Source organism: Symphodus melops (assembly GCF_947650265.1).
Source record: "Symphodus melops genome assembly, chromosome: 3".
NCBI lineage: Eukaryota > Metazoa > Chordata > Actinopteri > Labriformes > Labridae > Symphodus > Symphodus melops.
Genome location: NC_136693.1, coordinates 10,942,311 through 10,964,899, shown reverse-complemented (window position 1 = coordinate 10,964,899; position 22,589 = coordinate 10,942,311). Strand labels below are relative to the sequence as shown.

The 22,589-nt window shown below is 39.0% G+C and overlaps 2 protein-coding genes across 2 annotated transcripts; one reads left to right on the top strand and one right to left on the bottom strand.

Moving 5' to 3' along the window:
* Nucleotides 1–1,636: 1,636 nt before the first annotated feature.
* Nucleotides 1,637–9,872, top strand: dpep1 (dipeptidase 1). The gene is made up of 10 exons (XM_079339120.1): nt 1,637–2,076; nt 2,317–2,443; nt 4,270–4,402; nt 4,520–4,670; nt 5,835–5,904; nt 6,218–6,394; nt 7,584–7,668; nt 7,760–7,835; nt 7,954–8,089; nt 9,016–9,872. The coding sequence occupies exons 1-10, from the start codon at nt 1,949–1,951 to the stop codon at nt 9,190–9,192; spliced, it is 1,260 nt and encodes a 419-aa protein (XP_079195246.1). The 5' UTR covers nt 1,637–1,948; the 3' UTR covers nt 9,193–9,872.
* Nucleotides 9,873–10,155: 283 nt separating this feature from the next.
* On the bottom strand, nt 10,156–22,326 carry slc22a31 (solute carrier family 22 member 31; the record flags this gene model as incomplete). The annotated part of the gene is made up of 9 exons (XM_079339693.1): nt 10,156–11,591; nt 11,973–12,084; nt 12,275–12,489; nt 12,641–12,749; nt 13,717–13,862; nt 14,476–14,644; nt 18,235–18,389; nt 18,916–19,019; nt 21,895–22,326. The coding sequence occupies 9 exons, from the start codon at nt 22,324–22,326 to the stop codon at nt 11,147–11,149; spliced, it is 1,887 nt and encodes a 628-aa protein (XP_079195819.1). The 3' UTR covers nt 10,156–11,146.
* Nucleotides 22,327–22,589: the final 263 nt, after the last annotated feature.

Genomic DNA, 22,589 nt, shown 5'->3' with positions numbered 1-22,589 from the left:
CACACAACAGCAATGTAGCGGCGCATCGTGGTGTCATGCTAGTTATCTTGCCGTTAACTATAACACTACACTACACATAGATAATTAAATATATCTTCGGGTGTGGATACAACTTCTGCTGTCCGTCTCATACGTCTGTAGAAAGGCATTACATACACAGACAGAACACCAACAACAGTAAAATAGTACCTCACTTGTCTTTAAACCAATATCACTCCGCCAACTGGAACCATCAGCAACCTTAAAGGCAAAGTGCATCGTGTAAACAGTTACTCCTGTAATGGTATGTAAAGTACAACCTGTAAATATAAATGAAAAGCATTAAATCAAATAATGTTTATCAACTTGAGAAACATAAAGATCTATACAATAAAACTTCAAGACAATGGATACTCATGTCAGTCTTTATAGCGTTTCTTCAAGGTGCAAGAGGGGAAATAAACAGCACCATCTATTTTAATGTGTTTGACATATGAAATCAAAAAAGCATGCATAAATTATGCATAAATACTGTATTATGTTATGTAACTCTTTGACCTGGTATAGTGGCATTCATGAATTATGATTTGACAGTGATGATGAGCTTTATTTATTATTGGGGTGACAGCCTTGAAGATAAGGAGGTGAAGATAATGAGGGCAATAAATGAATGTTTTTTTTATGAGGGATACCTTTAGGGGGCTATCTTATCAGTTAAATGTGTTATAAGTTACAAGTTTGTTTGTGGCCAGGATAATGCTCTTACTCTAAATTATTATCTGATTAACTCAATTAATCAATTAATGTCACTAAGTGCAATGAGAGACATAAACACTGTTGAGTACATAGCAGGCCATCTCTGGTCCTGTCATAGCTGCTAACCCGAAGCAACTTTAAGCGATTATATTGTTTCTCTTTCCTTTAATACCAATCAAGAGGACATCTACAGACATCTGCAAAACTTGTTTTGATTAAACATTAAACGTTTTTATTACAGAAACAACTTCTAACCATATCTGTGAGATAATCAAGCTGTTAGAGATTTTTCTTTGATATGCCACATCGCAGCGGATTGTCTTGGAAAAGAAGAGGTAACAAATAGTGCTTCAGCGATTTCGATATTTTTTTCAACTAATGAGCGATGAATATCATATCATACCATTTTTTATACATGAGAAAGGTGGAGGTGTGGTATTGAAAAGAGTAATTGCACACAGACATCCCAAATAATAAGGAGTCATATGTTACTGAGAGGATCCTGAAAGTGTGCGAGTATCAAGATTCATTTGAATGCAGAGATTGATGAGGCATTTATGCTTTAAAATGTATAAATTTAATTCCACAGGTGTTAATAAGGCACATACATGTTAAAAACCAAACAGATGTGAATGTGAGGGATGGACGAAGTTGATGATATGTTGTGACATCAAGAAGCTAGACTTAGTAGTATTGGCTTGAGGCAGTCACTCTTCATTGAACTGTTGTCTTGCTTTTGAACTTTGATAATTTTATGCTGACTTTTATAGACCCAAGGATTTCTTGTCAGCATGTGAACTTTAGAAAAACTCTCAATAGGTGCAATATACTTTTGCGAACATGCATTGGATAACATGAGTTTGTTATCAGAGTTTGCAGGACAGTAAAAGCTACTGTGCTACATTTATGACTGCTGACAGTATAATCAGAAACAGACTCAAGAGAGGAGGAGCGATGAGAAGAGCAGAAAACGCAAAAGCACAGAAAACTGGAGTAAGAATCTGACTGAATCGACAGATACAAACAACAACCACAGATTGATTATTGGCAATCAGAGAAGAAGTCTATTCCTGCAGCAATAGGTCACCAGGATTGCATAGAGCTCAAAGGAAGACCAAGAAGAACTATCTTGCAACTCTGTTTAGGAAAAAAGAAGTTCAAGGACACAGAAGAAAAAAATCTGCGTATGTAGAAGTGTTTAGACGTTTTAGAGATGCTTTCTAACGTTATCTCAGCTGTGTATTTGTCACTCTGGGTCAGTTCTTCTATGGTCAACTCGGCTGATGATCAATACATGACCAGAGCTCTGAAATTGATGTCCGAGACCCCTCTCATTGATGGGTAAGTGGGAACCTGTATTGCATGAAGTCAATGTGCTGTTTGAATTGTGCAATCTACCCTTTTGTAGTTTGATCAAAAACAGCTTAAATATTTTGGAAAGGCCACTTCTGGAAGCATTTTCTTCTCTCTGCTGCTGAGCCCAAACTAGCCGTTCTCCTCCCTGTTTTCAAACCACAGTGTAGCATGACTGTGGTGAAAAGGCTCTGCGAGCGAGCCATCTTTGACTTTTTGATCTTTCAGACATAACGACCTGCCATGGCAACTTCGCCAGCAATTTAACAATGAGCTCAACAAAGTGGATCTTCACACGCTTAACTCAACACATACCAACATCAAGAAGATCAAGGATGGACGGCTGGGGGCACAGGTACAAACAGAACACAATTTATGGGAAAGTTCAACACATGGTTCTATACTGTATGTGCTCCTGAGTAAAACTGTGCTTAATGAATACACTGCTCATATCACTGAATAAGAGAATAAATATTAGGAGTATCTCAAGAAAACCATGACTTTTTAAAGTGACTTTTCTTATTCTTAACAATAAGTTTTGCATTTTGATTATTAGCCCTGGATTCTTTTATACATCTTTGAGTGGAGCTTATGTTTTAATGCCCCTGAAAACAAGGTTTGTCTTTCCTGTTTCATCTTAAATTCCATTTTTCCTGATGCCAATCACAAGTGTTTATGTTATAATGGCCTGTTTTAAAACCTGTTAAGGAAATCATGTCATGCAAAAGGTTGAATAATCTAGTTGAACAAGGAAACATATTAATAACATATTTAGTTACCTAACCTGGATTACATTTTATTGGAAAAGTTTTATTGTCCATGAGGAGCATTTTAGTTTGCAAGAGAGGTCCATACAGGCAATACACATCGTAAAAGCAGCACAAAGACATAAATGCATAAAACATAACTGTAGGAGGACAACAGTCCATGCAAAAGAGGAGAAACTTCAGCCTTAATGAACCATCAAATCTCATCTGACAATACTGTATCTTTATATTAACCTCTATTAAGTATCTATCAACTTGTAAGTTGAAAATTTAGGCAACACTTGGAAAAAGAAGTATCAGCAAACTGCTGGTGTCGAGGAAATTATGAAGAGTTGACTCCACACAATAAGACTCCTTAGACTCAGATGGCTCATGTTGATGAAAGTTTATCAGATGAATACTCGAGGAGACATGATTCAACATCAAACTTGTGGTTCAGTGCCATGTTCAAACATAACAGCCAGACTCTGCATATATTCAAATAACTTCATCATTATCAGGGTCGTGCCACATTGACCCACCTAAACTAATCAATGACGTCAAGGAGCCTGGAGCGAACAACAACTCTCCCAGACATCCTTGCAGATATCAGGAAGAGCCGACGACTCTCTCCGCTGTCCTTGGTGTCTAGATAAAGCTGAGCTCTGACTGACATCAGCAACAGTGAATTAACGTTACACATTAACTTAGAAATTACAGAAATTCCATGACAGCTGGCTACACCAGAAACCTTGTCAAATGTGCCTTCATGAAGCTATGATTGCTGTAAATTATATATGATAAGTGGATGGACTTCATATCTGGGAAATGCTCTCTCTAATTTCACAACTGCAACACTTCTTTAGTCAAGCAGAAAATCTCCTCATGACTTTGTCAGAAATGTGTTTTTCGTACTATGCTAGCTTAAAGCTCCTTTAAGAAGTTTTCACCTCATTATAAAACACAGTGAAATGTACACTGATGCCTAAATGTGACATATATTCATTAAATATATTTATGTATTTGTTTTTAATGACCGGAACTGTTGCCATGAGGTAGGTGTCAGACAAAGTTCATTACACTCACAGAGTGAGATCTTTTTCTTAAAAACACAACAAAGCGACGAGTGAACAGCTTGTTCCACAGTGGCCTCCCATGCTTCTTGCAGGAGCTCAAGTAAAGAAAACTGTGTTTTTGGAAGTTGACATGCTATCAGGCATCAAAGCACCACACACAAAAAAAAACATTATTTACTGTATATTGAATGACAGTTTTGAAAGGCATGGCAATGATTTCTTCTGTGTCTCAACCTGTGATTGTTGATTGTTTTTCCTGCATTAGTTGCTCTCTCCCAGGTGTCTTTGGTAAAAGAGAAACTTTCCATAGATAAGCTGCAATATGATAATTCAAACATTATTCTGTATCTCTCACACAGTTCTGGTCGGCATATGTTCCCTGTGAAACTCAGTACAAAGATGCAGTCAGACAAACACTGGAGCAGATAGATGTGGTTCACAGAATGTGTCAAAAATACCCAGACACCTTCATGTTTGCCACCAGTGCTGACGGTAAGACATTGCAACATAATTTCAAGCATGTTTCAGCAGTGTCATCTCTAGTGAGTTCCTCCCTGACTCTGCTTCTTGGATATATCACTCTTAATCTCTCCTGTTCCCGCTGCACAGATATCAGTAAAGCTTTCAGCATGAATAAGACCGCCAGTCTGATCGGGGTGGAGGGGGGTCACTCCATTGACAGCAGTCTGGGCACCCTGCGCACCATGTATCATCTGGGGGTCCGTTACCTCACACTCACACACTCCTGCAACACACCATGGTAAGTGTAGGTTAATGCCCAACACGTAATCAACAGGTTATGAACTTACCAAATGTCCAACAACTTCAACTCCTTTGACAGAGGGCGGCTGGAATCTGCTGGGAATCAAATTCTGTCTTCAGGGTTGAAATCAAAACACAAAGGTCGCTTAACGCTGTGCCTGCAATTAAACTGCATATCTTGACTTTGATCTGAAGTCGCTTTCTCTTGTTGAAGCTGACCATATCAGCTGACAAAGACATTGGAAGACTGATCATAAAGACACGGTAAATCTTAAAACTGTGCTAGTTTCAGTCAAAGAACTTCCCTGATGGCTTCTTTGCATGCATATGAACTTATAAATACGATAGCGTACAAGTGTCCTGTGCATAGATCTGTGAGAATGTGGTGGAGGGGATTTGTGTTCTTGAGTCATGGACAGATTAATGGAATCCTTTAATTATATAAAGGTTCTAAAACCACATAAGAAAAATACTCCTTATAGGCAATTAAGTTCTGCTTTGTCAATCGTATTTACTGTAATTAGAAGTTTCAGATGTACTCAAAGCAGAACTGTAATTGTCTTTCATGTGTGATTATCTGTGTCTGCAGTGTGGACAGTATTTTTCTGTTGCTGAAGGTACAGCAAAATTGAAATGACATAAAATAGAGCTTTAACTTATGACCATTCAATCACTATTATCTTATTGTATCGCCTGAGCTTTTAGGGAAGGCTTGGATGTTTCGTTGTGACGTCTTATTGGTAGATTTCATGGTCAGTTTAGGTCATGGTGTGGGGATTTCCGGGGATTTCCAGCAAGTGTTCTGAGCACTCAAGGCAAAAACAATTTGATACTTAGTAGCTTTCCCATAACGAGTTTTACTGCCATCTTATTGTAACTGCACCTGGCTCATTCAGATCAAATGAACTTGAGGAAATAATGTCTCACTTACAACTTCTAAACTGTATCCGTATATTTTTCTGCACACCTGTTTTAATAAAGTAGTTAAATGAGTTGTGCACCTATTGTTTTGACAACAAATATAATTATCAAGTAATGTTTTTTTGAGTGTGTGCATATGGCATTTATTACCAATTTGTCCAGTAAATAACAAAACAATTTAATGATAGTGTCCAGTGATACTTACTTTGACTTTGTTTCATAAAGTCTATTTTCCCATCAGGGCCGATAACTGGCTTGTTGACAGTGGATCAGAGCCATCTGAACACAACGGTCTGTCACCATTTGGCAAGGTCTGTGTACCAGCAGAGAAGGGCAAAGTATTTTATAATGTAATAAGTTTCAAAGTAGTGTTTTAAAAACGTGGGGGCTGTTTTACTATAAAACTTTTTTTTTGTTCCAGAGTAATTAAAGTCTGACAGCTGAGTTACATCGAAGTATCAAATTAATGTTTTAGCTGTTAAAACAACGCATTACTCCAAAAAAATAGTTGACATTTTACATTGTTAATTATGATTGTATATGATATTATTTTAAATAAAAATCAGGCGCATACTTTGTGTAACATTAAAAAAAAAACATGCAAATTGTGCTTTTATTAAACAGCAACTAGTTGTGGAAATGAACCGTCTGGGGATGCTGATCGACCTGGCTCATGTGACTGTAGCAGTGATGAACCAGGTGCTGGACATGTCTAAAGCTCCGGTCATCTTCAGCCACTCCTCCGCCTACAGCATCTGTCCACACAAGAGAAACGTTCCTGATGATGTCCTCAGGAGAGTGGTGAGCGTGAATTTGAGTGTTTTTATGTGCATGGGGTCATTTGACTGATAAGTGGAGTAATAGGCAGGCTTTATAGGTATCGATCCTACTGTTGCCAAATGTGTTCAAAGATTTATTCAAGTATGATTATCAGGCAGAACATTTAATTCTTACGGGCAAACAGGTAAGCAACATTTCTCTGCTTTAGCAGTGGTTTTGTGGTATTTACTCTTCTTTATATAAAGTTAGGTCATTCATTCCTGTTTCCATTTTATTCATCAAGCCCTCAAATATGTTAACAAAATGAATCTAAATGTGTAGACAGTTTAAAGATCTGAGAGAAGTATTAATCGACATCTCTTACCCAATCTGAGTTGTTTTTTATTGTTATTATAGTATTTATATTTTAGGGAAGACTAAAACAATTTTTTAACTTTGGCTCTCAAACTGTCCTTCAAATGAAACCACCTGAATGTTTATTGGGGTTGTTGTTTATGAGGTCACCATGAAAGGCTGGCGACTTCTGGTTTAATTTGTAACAGTCTTTATTGTGCCTAAAAAGTTTATTATGTACAATTTATTCTGAACCTTTATTACCACAGTGATCTATAAATGAATGATAAGAATACATCTCCCTCTGATATGTGGTGAGAGCGAGGTGTACAGTAATTTAAAAAGGATATGAAAACCGCTCCAAACTACCACAAGCCATGCAGTGACTTGCCTGACGGCAACCAAATGACTGTTAAGCTTTATGAAAACACATCCTACCTTTGCTGCTGCTTATTTTAGATAACACACCTGTAAATGCTTTTTTATGGCACCATGGGGTTAAAAGTTGTAAGTCAACATGTTGGTGTCCAGTTAAAATGACTCATTAGTTCCCAGGTTACAAGTAATAACACGAACTAACATTAACGCTGAAGAGAACATCTGGGTGTGCCCTGTAGAAAAACACAAAACAATAAAAAGCAGCTCAGTCAAAACCAGTATATGGTGACTGTAATAGATAGATAGTTTGAATGCATCTAATGGGCCAATTTATGTCTCTCCTGTTCCCTGTTCTTGATCTGCATTTTCTCTCCCTCCATACAAGGCATCAACGTCAATGAGTTTGACACATCAAACAGCGTCAAACTCATTGACCCAGAAACTGTGATCTACAGATAGAGCATTAAGCTTTCTTGTAACATCCTGTGTGTGTCTGTAGAGTCAAGCAGGAGGAATTGTCATGGTTAACTTCTACAATGACTATGTGACCTGCAGCAAGACCGCTAAGATCTCTGACGTTGCCGGTAAATAGTCTACCTGTTTTGACTATAACAACAACTGTAAACCTGATTAAATATTACATTTCATCACCCATGTTTATGGCTTTCATCATAGATCACTTTGACCATATAAAGAAAGTGGGTGGAGCAAACATTGTTGGCTTTGGAGGAGATTATGATGGTGTTACAAGGTCATTACACAACATTCAAACATTGATATAAAAGACTGAAACATATCTAATGTGTTTAAATAAAAGTACACAGTGTATTTTAGACTAAAACTGTCTTTCCTGAATGACTTCCTCTCAGACTTCCAGAGGGTCTTGAGGATGTGTCCAAGGTGCCCAAAGTGGTGGCGGAATTGCTGAAGAGAAATTGGACTGACACAGAGGTTAAAGCTGCTCTGGGAAACAACCTGATCCGTGTCCTGAAAGAGGCTGAGCGGGTGAGGATCTGACACACATGCATCTGAACTGTTCTTTTTAGTTATTGCAGTCTTTTGCAGTCACACAAAAAGTATTTCTTGTCTTCTTTTTCTCCTGCTTTGAATTTGGTTTAGTGTGCTTTGGCGCCTACCGAAGGTCTTTGAGTGCAACTGCACTTAACTGTCTTAAAACGTACACAATGTATTACTTTATTCTGCAGTTCAACTGTCAATGTCAATGTCAGCTTTATTTATATAGCACATTTAAAACGGCTAGTGGCCAACCAAAGTGCTTTACAGTAAAAGACAGAATTAGTTTCAGAAACTAACCCCCCACGAACAGCAAAAAAGATCAAAATAACAAGAAAACCCAATAAAAGTGACTTATACACTGCCAAAAGCCAAGGTAAACAGGTGTGTGTTTTAGTGCTTTAAAAAATGAGAGACTGTTCGCAGTCAGCACAGTCAAGGGTAAGGAGTTCCACAGAGTTGGGGCTGCAACTACGAACGCTCTATCTCCTCTAGATGTTAAAAAGAGTCGAGGAACGTCTGAAGGTCTGATGAACATCTGATTAGCTGACCTAAGGGCTGGTGTACCACAATAAGGTCGGACAGGTATTCTAGGGCCAGCCCATATAGAGATTTAAAAACAAATAAAGAATCTTAAAATGAAGTGTTCGTTCGTTTTTGTCATTGTGCAATTAAAACTTTGATAGAGCATATATATTTCTACTGATATGCCTTCCCTGATCCTGAAATATCAACATGTGACTCACTAGTTTAATTTAGAGCAAACCATCCAGTAGTTTCTTCCATAGTTTCATAGTTGTGGCAATGCAGAAGAAATGGACCAATCAGTCAAAACATAAAAACAAATGTTTGGAGCTATAAAATCTAATTTGAGTTTTTGTCCGCTTGCTGAAAAGTCTCGTCTATGTGTTTGTCAGATACGTGACGGTATGAATAACGCAAACCCAGATGATGTTCCTATTCCATATGACGAGGTGAAGAACACGTGCAGGACGAGCTACGGGTACGAAATCTCAGGAGCCATTCGTCCGCTCAGCTCAGTGGCCCTCGTGCTCACGCTGGTTCTCCAAGCTACAGTTCTGTTAACAGCTTAATTTAATCCTCATTCATTCAACTGATGGTATGTATGAGTGTATGTAAGAAAACAGTCCATTAATTCAAATATAATCTGAAGAACATCTGTTTTAGTTTTCAAATCGACTGAATCACTGAAGAGATTAAATTGGTTGTTTAACAGAGTTTTAACAGGTTGTTCTCATCCTATTGGAAAGATTTACTGCAGATTTACTTACACTACAATGATCTAAAACCCTTTAACATTGTCACAGTTATCTTATTCATTCATCATGTCGGACCAAGCAGAGTTTATCAAATCATCTGGCTGTTTATCATTTTTAACTAAAAGCCTGTCAGAAAGATGTCACTTGGCATATTTTGAGTGTTATTAAAAACTGTAAAATATGCAGTGTTACCCGAGTGCACATTCAAACACAAATCTTACTCATTTCACAGGAAGCTGAACAGTTCCCAATAGTTCATATTATTGGAAAACAGCTCCATCTAGTGTTCCGAGAATGCCTACTTGTGCTGATTTGCATGTTTTGAATTTCATTTACAGATTAAATATTCCGCTTCAGGATAGGAAAATTTGACTTCAGCTTTTGTAGTGAACCACCATCTCACTGTGTCATAGTTATGTTTATGCTTTTGTCTTGTGTGAAGCATTTTAAATTGTGTTTCTGAAATGTCTTATATCAATAAATTCTATTTGACTTGACTAAATAAAAAAATCATCCTTGTTGTTCACCAACTGAAGGTAAATGTAGAAATCGACAAATGTTAACGACACCATGAAAGTTGATGAAGGCCCCACACACACACACACACACACACACACACACACACACACACACACACACACACACACACACACACACACACACACACACACACACACACACACACACACACACACACACACACACACACACACACACACACACACACACACACACACACACACACACACACACACACTTGAGTCAAAGCAGTTCAGGATCAGTTTTTACTTCACATAATGTGAGGCCACAACAAAGAAGAGCTTCCTCACTGCTTACAATTAAATATCAGATACAGAAAAACAAGGCAAGAGAAACTGTAGGTTGTATTTGATAGATGTCATGAAAATAGAAAACAGTAGAAAACAATGCCCTTCAGTTCAGTTTGGCTCATTTAAATACTGAAGGATTGAAACAACATTTACTTTTTTGTAGCAATCTCTAATCCTAACAAGTCAAAGAAAGGCCTACCTTCAGCTTTGGAGAAGTGTCATATAGTATTTACTATGGCAATTTTTGGGGGGGGTGGGGAAGATACTATAATATTCCACTATTTTTGCCAAACAGTGGAATATTGGATTTATGGCACAAAATATTGACCAGTTCATCTTTTGGCGCCCTCTAGTAGTATACACACACAACAGTGTGAGTTTGGTATTCTTTGCTCCTCGGGATCTGATGAATCAGACTGACAGAGTTAATGAAAAGTGTACGAGTCACTGATAAATTGACAAAGGGATGCTGCTCACATGACCTACAGCTGCAGCACTGTTCAGAGTGCTCTACTGGTGAAACTAGAGTCTGACCCTTTGGTCTGAATGGCTCCACATGGTCTGGCAGGAAACATTTCTGTCCAGGCCAGAGTTAAAAAGTTGTTGCAAGGATTATACCACTTAGTGGTTAGGCTCAGAAAAAAACAAGTCATGAAGGCCTTTAGTTTTTCAGTGCATTATCTGGATCCACTTGAGAAAAATGCCACAGCACATTAACAGCTTCATGTGTAAAACACAACAAGAATAAGAGACAGATTTTTTGCAGGCAGTAACAAAATCATTAAATCCAGGCTCATGATATTTCTTCAGCTGAGTTATAAAAAGCCAGTGACTCAGATGGGTTTACAGGAGGATGGTCATTTCGTCTTAATGTAGAGGTATGTCATGAAGGACAAAGACGGATAATCCAAGTCTGTATTGATGAGGCGGGTAAACAGCTAGGATACGACCTCTCTCAGTGTCTCGTTCTCCTGTCCCTGGGTTTCACTGTCTGACAGGAGAGGCGGGTGTGTTGGCACAGCTATCCTATAAGGCAGATTGTCTTTAGTCAACATCCTCCTGGTGGCAGAGACCAGTCGGGAATAGTTATCCGGGTTGTACTCCAACAAAGGGGGCCGAGCGCACAGTAATGGCAGGTTGTCCCTGTCAGGCCGGGACAGGAAGAGAGGAGGCCGCCGCTGGCTCTCGCCGTCCTTAAGGGAGTCTGGCAACTGCTTGCGTTTGCTTTCAGGTAAGAGCATTATGCAGAGAACAGAGAGGACAGCGAAGGATGCGAAGATAACGTTGTGGAGGAAGTAGCCGCCATTGTTCTGGATTTCCATCAGGGAGGAGGCCGCCATGCCAACACAACCTGCTGCCAGCACGAGGCCGAGGCAACCACCTCTGACAGAGAGATGGTAGAAGAACAGGAAGAGGGGATTTTTTTCATTAAACTATCAGCAGGACTTATACAAACTATTACTAGAACTTATACAAGGGTAGTAATTGAGCTTTAAATAAAATTCAGTTTCTGCCTTGTACTTGAACACTCTGAAACTCAGTTTATAGCTTTGACACTGATGATAATGTTCCTAAACAGCTGGGAAATTTAGTTTACAGAAAAAATTCCCGAAAGCAGGAACCCATTGTGCATTTGTAGTATAGCTTTTAAAGCAGCAGACAAAACAAATACTTATTCAATTTAGCCTCATCCATGCAGATTTACCAGTACAATTAAAATAATAACAACATCATCCTCATTACTTTAGTTACTTAGACACTTACCGTACCACGGTCGGCATCACCTCACAGGCAAAGAACACACTGAGCATGGCAAGAGCCTGAGAGAACAGCAGACCCACAACAGAGAGCACCAACACCAGGCCTCCACGCAGGTCTGCCCAACAAACAAAAAAAAAGTTTTCAGTGCCTTATATGAGGTGGTTAAAAAAATAAGTAAAAAGATAGCTTAAAATAGGCAAAAAAATCTTTCACAGAAAATCAGACAACGACATGTTGAGGTTCACCAAGGAATCGTTTTGGGGCTTCGGGGAATTAAAGAAATAGAAAATATAGTTGTGACTTACACTGAGTAAGGGCGAGCAGAAGCAGTGATGACAGTCCAGTTATGATGGCAGAGAGCAGCAGCATACCACGCCGACCAAAGTGATTGACAGACACACAGATGAAGATGCAGGCCAGGGCTCCTGTTATCACTCGGAGGAAATAGCTGAAGTAGAAGTTTGTGGAATAACTGTGCAGGTTTCTTGTGAAACAGTACTGGATACCTGTTCCAATGAAACTGAAGGAAGGCAAGCATTAGACTATTCACATCGACAAAATACAAAACTTTGCAAATGACTGTTCACATGAGAGGAAAACGTTTAAGCTTTAGATGTTTATTGCATGGACATGTCAGCGGACATCTTTTTTTGCCTACTGTTAAAACTCACAGTGTGAAGCTGAGGATGAGACAGTTCTTCCAGATCACATGAGTCCGACGGAGCTCCAGAATTGAAAAGTACTTCGGCTGACAGTCTTCTCCGTATGCTGAATCAATCTCTGTAAAAATGAAGTGAGGTTAGAAAGCCTGGGAGGAATTCAGGAAATCCTAACTGAGCCAGTGTTTTCAGGCCAGGTGAAATGTATCAGTGGGGACGGCTAGATTGATACTTTCGTCATTAGAATTGCAAAATAAAACATGGCATTGACAATTTAAGGCTCTAAAATGTAGGAAGGGAAGCCATGTTATTTCCCCTTGAATAAAATATGGCTCTTGATCTCTTTCTTAGGCCTCCTCCAGGGTAGGTCGGAAATCTAGTGAGGTAATAATGACTCTCCCTGCATTGAAGAACAGATGTACTTCAGGACCCTGAGTTCACTGAACCCTGTTTGGTTAAGAAACAGAGGACACATCAGTTCTATCTGGTGGAGTTTGATGTGACACAGGAATGTCATTTACACAGACAGAGCAGTACTGGAGTTAAGTTACTCTTTCAACCATTTGTTTATTACATTTTTAAACAAAGGTCACTCCCTCCTCTATCCTTATCAGTGACATGTTATAAAATGAAAAATGTGCTTTTTTTAACCAACATGTTGAAAATATATAGAAGATAAAAAAGGAGGGTTACAGCTAAAGTAATGCTGACATAAAATATCACAAACCAGATTTCTATTAGAATTTGAAGGACTGAGTTCTTACTCAGTAGAAATAACATATCCTAATGCTGTTTCAGGGGAATTCGGGTAAAAAAAAAAAAAAAGCAGTCAGTCAAGCGTCTGTGTATAAGATGGATTTGATTGATAACAAATATGATGTTGTTGTTTTTGGTTTCAAAGTTATTTCAGGTCAATTTTAGGCCAGAGGAATGACAAGAGCAAAATGATAAAGTATATATGAAATTGAATTAATTATACATGAAGTGAACTACCTGATTGAAAACTTAAAAGGTTTTTCCCCAAAACTTGATAATTGACTAACAAATAGGCTTTAAGTGTTTCTGTATGGGTGTGTGTGTATGTGCACCTGACAGCAGAGTTTCACCAGGGTAGATTTCATCTCGCAGACAAACACCGTTCCTGGTGGAGAACTCCTGCAGGCTCCTCTTCACCTGCGGGATTTGAACTGTGGCCAGCAGCCAGCGAGGAGACTCCGGAAACACTGATGCACAGCTAAAGAAAACAACTCTGTTATCTCAAAGAGATATGAACATTCTTTGTAAAATTAACACAGAGGAAGAGAGGCAGAACATGGGCACAACCTGCTGTCCCTCTTTTTCTCATGAGAAAGAAAAAGTTGTTATATCATACAGAAGCTAAAACACAGAATGATTTCAATTGACTTATTCCTTCAAAAATAAGCTTTTGAAAATGAGCCTTTGATAAGAGACATGTTCATCTAAAAGGAACGTGTTTTATGTTTTTATCTGAACTACTCAAGTTGTTTTTTCAGTTCTCTGAGTTCTGTGTGCTCATCTAAAAGACTTCATGAAACTATTTCGATTAATATCAAGACTTAGCATTAAAGGCATTCACAAGGATTTTGAAAGCAGGATTTAAGGTATTTAAAGACGAAGCATGTGAATTCAGTTGTGGCTACTAAACGGTGTGAGCTTGAAAAAAGAGGATCTCCAACCATCAGATATGTAAAACGGATCAAACTGTAACACAACGTAAGACTGGCGGTCTGAACGTCCATGCAAATAAACAAACTGTAATTAATGCTTCACCAAATACACATGTATAGGTCCCCTTATGCATGTTATATTTTGACCATCTGACTCACCACCAATAGGAAAGCAGCAGGAGCAGAGGCAAAGTGGCCACAGCCTGCAGAATTGGCCAATCACGGCACAGAACAGCGATGCCCGGCAACAGCATCTCTGCAAACACGGCGAAGAAGCCACTGATCATGGCAACCATGAGACGATGAGGAGGATCACACAGTTCCAACCCTGAGAGGATGAAGGGAACAGAGAGCAAAGAGAGGTCACAGATAGCATCAAACACAGCCGAAGCTAAACTAATACATCCGTCCAAAACAAATCAATTTCCTGTCAGGCTAGTAGCCTCTTCACACACGAGGCTACCAGCTAAAGTATGTCGCACTACATGTGTTTGTTGGATGATTCACATTTCATCCCAACTCAGAAAATCACACACAACTCACAAAATACTATAAAAAAAACAAGGGAGCCGGTGGCCTAGTGGTTAATTAGTGTGCCTCATGCACAGTGGCTTCAGTCCTAAAAGTGGGCGGCCCAACTTATGGTTGATTTGCTGCATGTCATTTCCTATTCTCTCGCTCTCAGATGGCCAAATCTATCCACTGTCCTGGTCCTCTTATAAATGCATGAAGGACCAAAAATAAATCTAAAAGAGAAATAAAATACAACAATATAAATAACGCTCTTTAAAAAAACCAAAAAAACTTTAGTAACACACAACATTAATGAGACACCGCCCACAAAGAGTTACATTTGTACGCATTTAGCTATCTCTTGTTATTTGTTTGTCTGTTATACATGTGCCCAGAATCTACACATCTTTAGGAGAAGATGTTCTTTCTGTCTCATGCTCAGGTACTACATACTGTATGTAAATTAGCTTATAGGTCTGGTAAAGCTAATAGTCCACGTACTGTCCCTGTACAAAGAAGTCCTAATACTTAAATTACTTGAACAATATCAGAAAGCATATTTATAGTATATTTTCCTTTTACCTTCTACAGCCCGACCGCAAGGTCCAGCGGTTATGACCTTGCATAACCGCTGGATGACCTTGCGGTTATGCAATTTCTTTTCTTTCTTTTTTTTATGTTTATGTTGGCCCTACAAAACCATGTGAAACACAATTTTCATCTTATACATTCTCTGAAGAAAAAAACGTGTTCAACTTTCTGGTTGATGTCCAACACCATACTGCTGGTACTGAACTGGAATGGTCAAATTCTAAGCAAAAGAAATAACAAAAAAAAAGAGCAAAGGTGTTTAAGGCTATAATATGCTTGAATAATAATTACAGTTACAGTTAAAATATTCTGACTTGGTAGGACTTTGACTCCACCACCTATTTCTCTTACTACTACAAGCTCTTTATACTTTGTTTGCAAGGTTTAAACTTTGCCGATGGAAAAATACCAAAATACAAAGTTCAACAGACTAGATAATGCTGCAAGGAGATAAAGTCATCTTAACCTGAGGTACGAATGTAAGCTTGTTTGGGAGTGTGACCAGCTGTGTGAGTCTCTCCTGACCTTTAACCTCCTTCCTCTCCAAGCAAGAGAGGAAGGAAGGGGAGTGAGGGAAAAATAGAGGCTTACTCCATGCTCATTTCCATGCCTTGAGTTCTGTCCTGCTTTTGTTTTATCCTCTGAAGAGGAGCAGTGCTGGCAGGACATCAATTTCTCCTGAGCCTTCATCCTACCTATCCCAGCCCTGAAAATACAAATCTGGACTCAATCTAGTCCTGACCTTGCAGGAATGCATCTAAGACCATCTCCTCCCACACAGGAATGTGTACAGTTTCTAAACATGCTAACAGAATTACATTCCTGCAGCACCTAACTCCTGCTTCGGACAGTTCCTGGAAGAAAACACATGGTTTTCGTTATAGTATGTATCCATACCAGTCAGAGACGTCTCATCATGAAGACATTCATGCTGAAGAATGCCACTGAGCGTAGAGTGGTAAACTTGAGACCCCCTCAAAGAGGACAGCTGAGAGGTAGGAGTAAAGAAAACCCGAGCAGCTGTCCGCTGTCAGTCAGTAAGAGCAAAGCACAAAATACGTCTTAAAGTCTGCCATGCGTGTTCCCAACCAAAGGACTGAACAAAGTTCATATTGTCACATTTTTATTTTCTACTTAGTTCTTAGTATTAATCAACTGTTTTTATGCAGTTTTCTACTAACGTCATTGTAGAGAAACAAGCCTGCAGACCCACATTTCCATGTTTAACCAATAGACTTATGTATTTACATTCTGCAATTACCTCTCCATACATTGTTTTTTTTTTGTTATTTATAGTGTCAGGGTCTACCATTCCTGCACAGGATGCAAACTGCTGTGGATCACACAACGGGATTCAGAGGACACAATGAAGCATGTAATCATGTGTTTCCTGTATTTGTTTCACAAAACTGCTTCACTGTGTGCAGCAGTAACCTACTTCTCATCACAACAATGTAAAGACACAAAACAGTTGCTTCTCCGTCATATTTTCTTGCTCGGGGAGTGTGTCCTGTAGTTTCTGTCAATACAAGTGATTACAGTTGCCAACAAATGAAGCAGCACTGAGATATGTTTCATAGAGCTGCAGTCCTGTTGTGTCTTAGTCCAACATTATTTTTCTTGTGTAAAAATGAGGCTTGTACCTTAGTGGTGCGTATTTGGCACCAAGTTGTTGCATTTGAGCCGCCAGGACTTCCTACACGTTTAATGCAACTGAAAATACCGTATCTCTTCCTTAAGAGTTTACATAGCGATTAACCCAAAGACAATTCAGTTGGATTATCAGACTAAGTAAATAAGAGCTGTAGCCGTTGTGGATTCAAAGGTCAGGAGCCAGTCTGGAGATGACAAATACTAATGTTCAAACTGAAGACTCATGAGCTTAATGTTAAAAAACTTAAACAGCAGAAGACACGAAAAGAAGAAACAGATGTTCTTGATCTTTGCTTTTGAGATTGAAAGATAAATACGTTTTGCATTCAGCCATTTGAGTTTAACCAACATGCCTGAAAGTTCAGGGGGGCCATGTGTTCTGTGCATCCCCTTTATCACATCTTAATAAAAGAAACAACCATATCCGATTCCTTGACACAATGTGACTGTTATTAGATGATTTCTCATATCTTTATGTTATCAGCAACAGTGCCTTTGATACAAAGATAAGAGTCTTTAAAGGAGTTGAAAAGGGATTACAGGTCGTCTCCTGTTCATTATGTTGTTAAATTAATCTAAAACATAAAACAATATCTATATAAAGTTGTGTATATGATGGATAAAATTTTAAATTAAGATATTATCAATCTCACTGTTGATATGAGATGTTTGACTGTCATGTGTTCTCATATCATGAAGCATTCACATAACTTTCTGAATGCATACAACTTGTTTAATTGCACACTATTTTGTCCCTTTAGGCGCACTGTAGTCTCTGAAGTGTTTCCATGTGATGAAAAAAACGACACTGCTGTGCCTTTAATGTCTCATGTAATTTAAAAAAAAAAAAAACGCTCTGGCAGCTCAGTCGATAAATCAAAAGTCATATCCGCCTAATTAACCCTTCCCTTTTTTACCGTTCCTTTCAGTTGTCACCATTTAGTCTAAAATCGTCCGTTAAGACAAAGAGAAAGTACTTTCAGCTAATTCTTGTGTTTCATTGGGAATATTTTTGGACTTTAACCAAACTTGACAAAATGAGCAGTAATCGTATAAGCTTGAATATCTAGTTGTTGCGATCTTGGAAAGACACAATCTTCATTAAAATAGAAACATGATGAATTGCCTTGCCAGACTTCAGCATATATGCAGGATACTCACTGGCAATGTACGAGGTCAAAAAGACCCCAGCAAGCATGGTGCCGTGACAGAGACGGAGCAGCAGAAACATCACCGCACTGTTGGACAAACAGACGGCCACCCCTAACAGACTGGACAGACTGAGGGAGAGGAGGAAAACTCGACGACGACCCAACCTGAACACAGAATGACATGCAGTCAGACTTCACTGTGATCTTCTAGTCATGAAACTTCCACAAGTAAAACACTGGAGCACCAAAGTGTCCACTCCTGAATCAACAAGTTAACTTTAACTCCACTCATTTGTAGTACAGGTTTAGCTGTTTGGCCTTCAGCCAGTTTAACAAACAGGAGCTAACACTAGCTCTTCACTCATAAACTAAGCTAAGAAGCTAGCCAAGCTAGGTAGGATAGTTTGGCAGCATATGCAGTTGTTTTCCCACAAAGTCATAAATGTTGTAAAGGTACAATATTAATGTTTATTAATAGCTTGGGCTTTTGGTTGACTAAGAAGAGCTTTAATATCGCTGCTACTAAAGCTGCCTGGAACAATAAGGTAGAGATTCTAGCTTCATGAGGCACAGCACATATGACTGGCAGATTAAATTATAATATTACAACTTCAGGTGACATTTTTTAAAGGATCAAAGTGTTGATTCAATTATACAATTTACACCTCCATATACAGTCAAAGCAACTTACCAGTCACACAGTGTACCAAGGCAGATGTATCCTAGAATCCATCCTGTCATGAAGCAGATGTGCTGCAAAGGGATTTTCCAGTAGTCACTGCACACCAGGTTCCACTAACAAAAAAAAGACAAACATTTTCACATCCTTGGATCTCGAAAACTGAGGCTAATATTGACTTGTTCAAAAGGACCTTTGAAAAAACAGAAAAGTTTCTGTAAATCAACTTAAAATGATCTGAATGCATCACCAAAAACACAAATTGAACCAACGGGGGAAAAAAACTGGTTATGCTTTCCTTTAACTTATACAAGTTATACAAGTGCTTTGATTATTTATCTAATTAATCTTTAAAGATGTTGTTATAGTAGTTATTCATTAAAATCTAAGACCTATATAAAGGGTTCATGGTAAAAGTTGTTTAGTGTTACCTCAACAGTTTACTGCATATCTGACCAAATCTGTGGTTTACAGCACCAAACTAATCTTTAAGTGTTGACACTGAACACTTCAATCTTTAAAAGTTCACTTTTATTTAGTTTGATTCTTAAAATAGGCTCAGGCATTGCTTTAACCTCTGTGCAGTGTAGCTTCAACCAAATATTACTCAAAGAAAGTACACAGAGCAATTGTTGTGGACTATTTCCAGCAGACTAGTACACAGTTGGTGCCGTGGTAGATGATTCTGGCTGCAGGATGGTGTTTATAAGATACAAAGAAACTGTAATAAAGGGACCCAGTTTGACTTGCTGTAGTAGGAAAATAAAAGAGATCTATAGCATCAGGAAAATAAGCTTAATCAAGCAACAAGGACTGTTGGACATTCAGGACGCTGGAGGTCAGATTGTGCTATTTTGCTAAACAGTTCGACTATTTTATACAACAAATGTTATACTCTCAGGTGGCTTACATTGTAGGTGGAAGCAGTAAACATACATGCTAACCCTGCAGTGGGCATGCATGTTGGATTCATGTTGGATTCATCTCAATTCAAGGATTCAATATGCTGAAAATATCAGGCTACAAGTCAAGTCTCTAACAGAGAGAGATTGTTTTGAGGAAGCAGGAATGTAGATCATGTCCTTTCTTATTGAGTTAAGATGTCTGCTGACAGTTTTATTACATTACAACAAAGTAAGACTCAAATTAGAACATACCAGTAGCTCTTCGCCTGGTTAATATCAGGCACTGAATGTAAGGAAATTATTGGCCCCTCCTTTCTCCTTCTTTAAGCATTTTACGGATACACAATTTGGCTTCAAAGTTTGGGATTAAAGCATTTAAATTAATTAAAGTAGACTTTAAGAAAGTGCATAACTGTGAAAATTGTGAATATGAACAAAGCTGATGCACATAAGTGTAGAAGACATTTTTAAAGTTTTCAACTTAGGTCTGCTGTGGCTCAGTTGGTACAGTTGGTTGTCTCTCAACCGTGAGGCTGGGGGTTTGATCCCCAGATCCTGCAGCCACACGTCAGATGTGTCTCTGGTCAAGACAGTCAATGCTTCATTGGCAGCATATGAAGTGGATTAGTTTCCATTTGATTGTCACTTTACATAGTAACCTCTGCCATCAGTGTGTGAATGGGTGAATTTGCATTATCCCAAGGAAGGACTTCTGGCACAACTATATGAAATTCATATTAATTAAATAATCATTTTGTCCCCAATTCTGTCTCAAAACCTCTGGATGCAATATATGAAGTTTGCCTATATGCTACATGTTATTATTTTTATAAACACACACAATCGTCAGGGAAATGTCTAATAAAAATACAAATATCCTAAATCTAGATGTTGATGAATGTCTCTTTGTCAAGTCAGTGAGTGTCGATCGAAAGACCCATTTTAAATTTACTTGTGTAATCCATATTTGTGAATGACGTCATGGCAGGGGAAGTGTTGATGCTGAAGGAGATGATGAGGGTCTCAGGAAGGAACATTTAGGCCTCAGATTTAAGCACCACATCATTATACAGCTGTAATGATGTGGAAAGGAGGAAAAGTCTTGTCACTGCCAGTATCTATTTCCTGAAATCCATTATATAATATGATACTGTGAGGAGAAGTTGTGGGATAATTACCCATAATGTCTTTTTCCTGATTGTCAGCACCCCCTCTCTACAGGACAACGGTTTAGGGCCTGTAAACCAAATTCAACCCCTGTTGTTTTGAATGCATGCTTCAAAATGCAAAATGCACAGTCACAGATGTAATTCACATATGTGCGGTCTGATTATCAATATTTGCGCACTGGGATGGATCCTTGAATAGAACAAGTCCAGTACGACAGGCTGTGGGGAAGATAAACAAGTTCCTGCTGCTTATCATCACAAGCAGCTGCACAACAAGACTTAAAACATTTTAACCAATCATCTGAGTCAAAGTTTGATAGATCGGAAATGCAAACACCAAAGTCCACAATCCAGTAAAAATGCAGACATGAACTATCGTTATGTTGTTTTAGATGGAGTGCTGGTCGAGCAGTAAACTGGGAAACAGAGAGGCAGACAGCAGACAAGTGAGAGTGAAAGAAAGCTCTCAGTGAGTTTGAACCATGTTCAACATGGGCAAATATTTGACTGCATGCTGTGAACAGTCACCTTCATGGACACACATGCTTCCAGCAGAGATAAATGACTTTTAAAGAGTGGAAACTGGAACAAATCCAGATCTAAACCACCATGCTGGAGCAAAGCCAATAAATTAAAACAGTTGTCAACGTGACAACCGTTTTAATTTCAACGTGACCAACAAAGGAAACATCTTCCAGTAGGGTTTTAGAAATACTTCTATAGAAAGTGACAGTTCATGTATATTCCTTGATTAGTGGTGAGTTTAATCAAAGGGTTATAAAACAACAACCTGGGGATGAAAGCTTGTTTTGATACAATGATGAAGCCCCTCAGCCATATTGTAGTTTTAAAAAAGTTCAGTATCTTATTTTAGTTAGTAATTTCTAAGAGGTCCACATTAAAGTGCAGTCTCTTACCTCAGTGACAAAGTTGCTCTGAAGCCCCGCGACATGGGTGTACTCCCACCCTTTGGTGCAGGGCACCTTCTGCCTAGGTACATTGCCCGAAAAGTCCGAGGTATTTGGTGGGTACTTGAAGAGTTCACAGTGGCTGAGCCCGGTTCCGCTCACCCAGGGGATTGTGAGGTTGAGGTATCCCTGAGAGGTGAAGTTGCTGAGGACGAAAGTTGAAGGCAGGAGGTGCGGGTCTGGTTTGCAGTGGTACGCGTCCGGGATCAGGGTGTAAAAAACGTCGCTAAAAAGGTTAAGCATGACGGCGAAGTTTGGCAACCAGCTGAAGACGACAACGATTCGGTTGTAGCGTCCATATCCGCCGGTGTGAGGGAAGACCTTCGCCTCGTAATCCATTTGAAAGCGGGTGTCGGCGGTGGTAGATGAGTCTGGGGCCATGGCGCGGTGCGCGAGAAGCAGCAGCAGGTAATGCGCTCGAGGAGGAGGAGAAAGCGGAGAAGGGTGGAGATATGAGATGATCTGACACAACGCGGCATGGGGATCAAAATACGACACACCTACCTGGCATCCTCAATGACTAATTGCTGGGTCACTCCGAGTTATATTAAACAACACGGGGAGAAGACGGTTCAGAGGAAGAGCCAAGTTTGTTTGTTTACCATCTATCGCGCGTCGCAGTGATTTAGATGATTAAACATAAA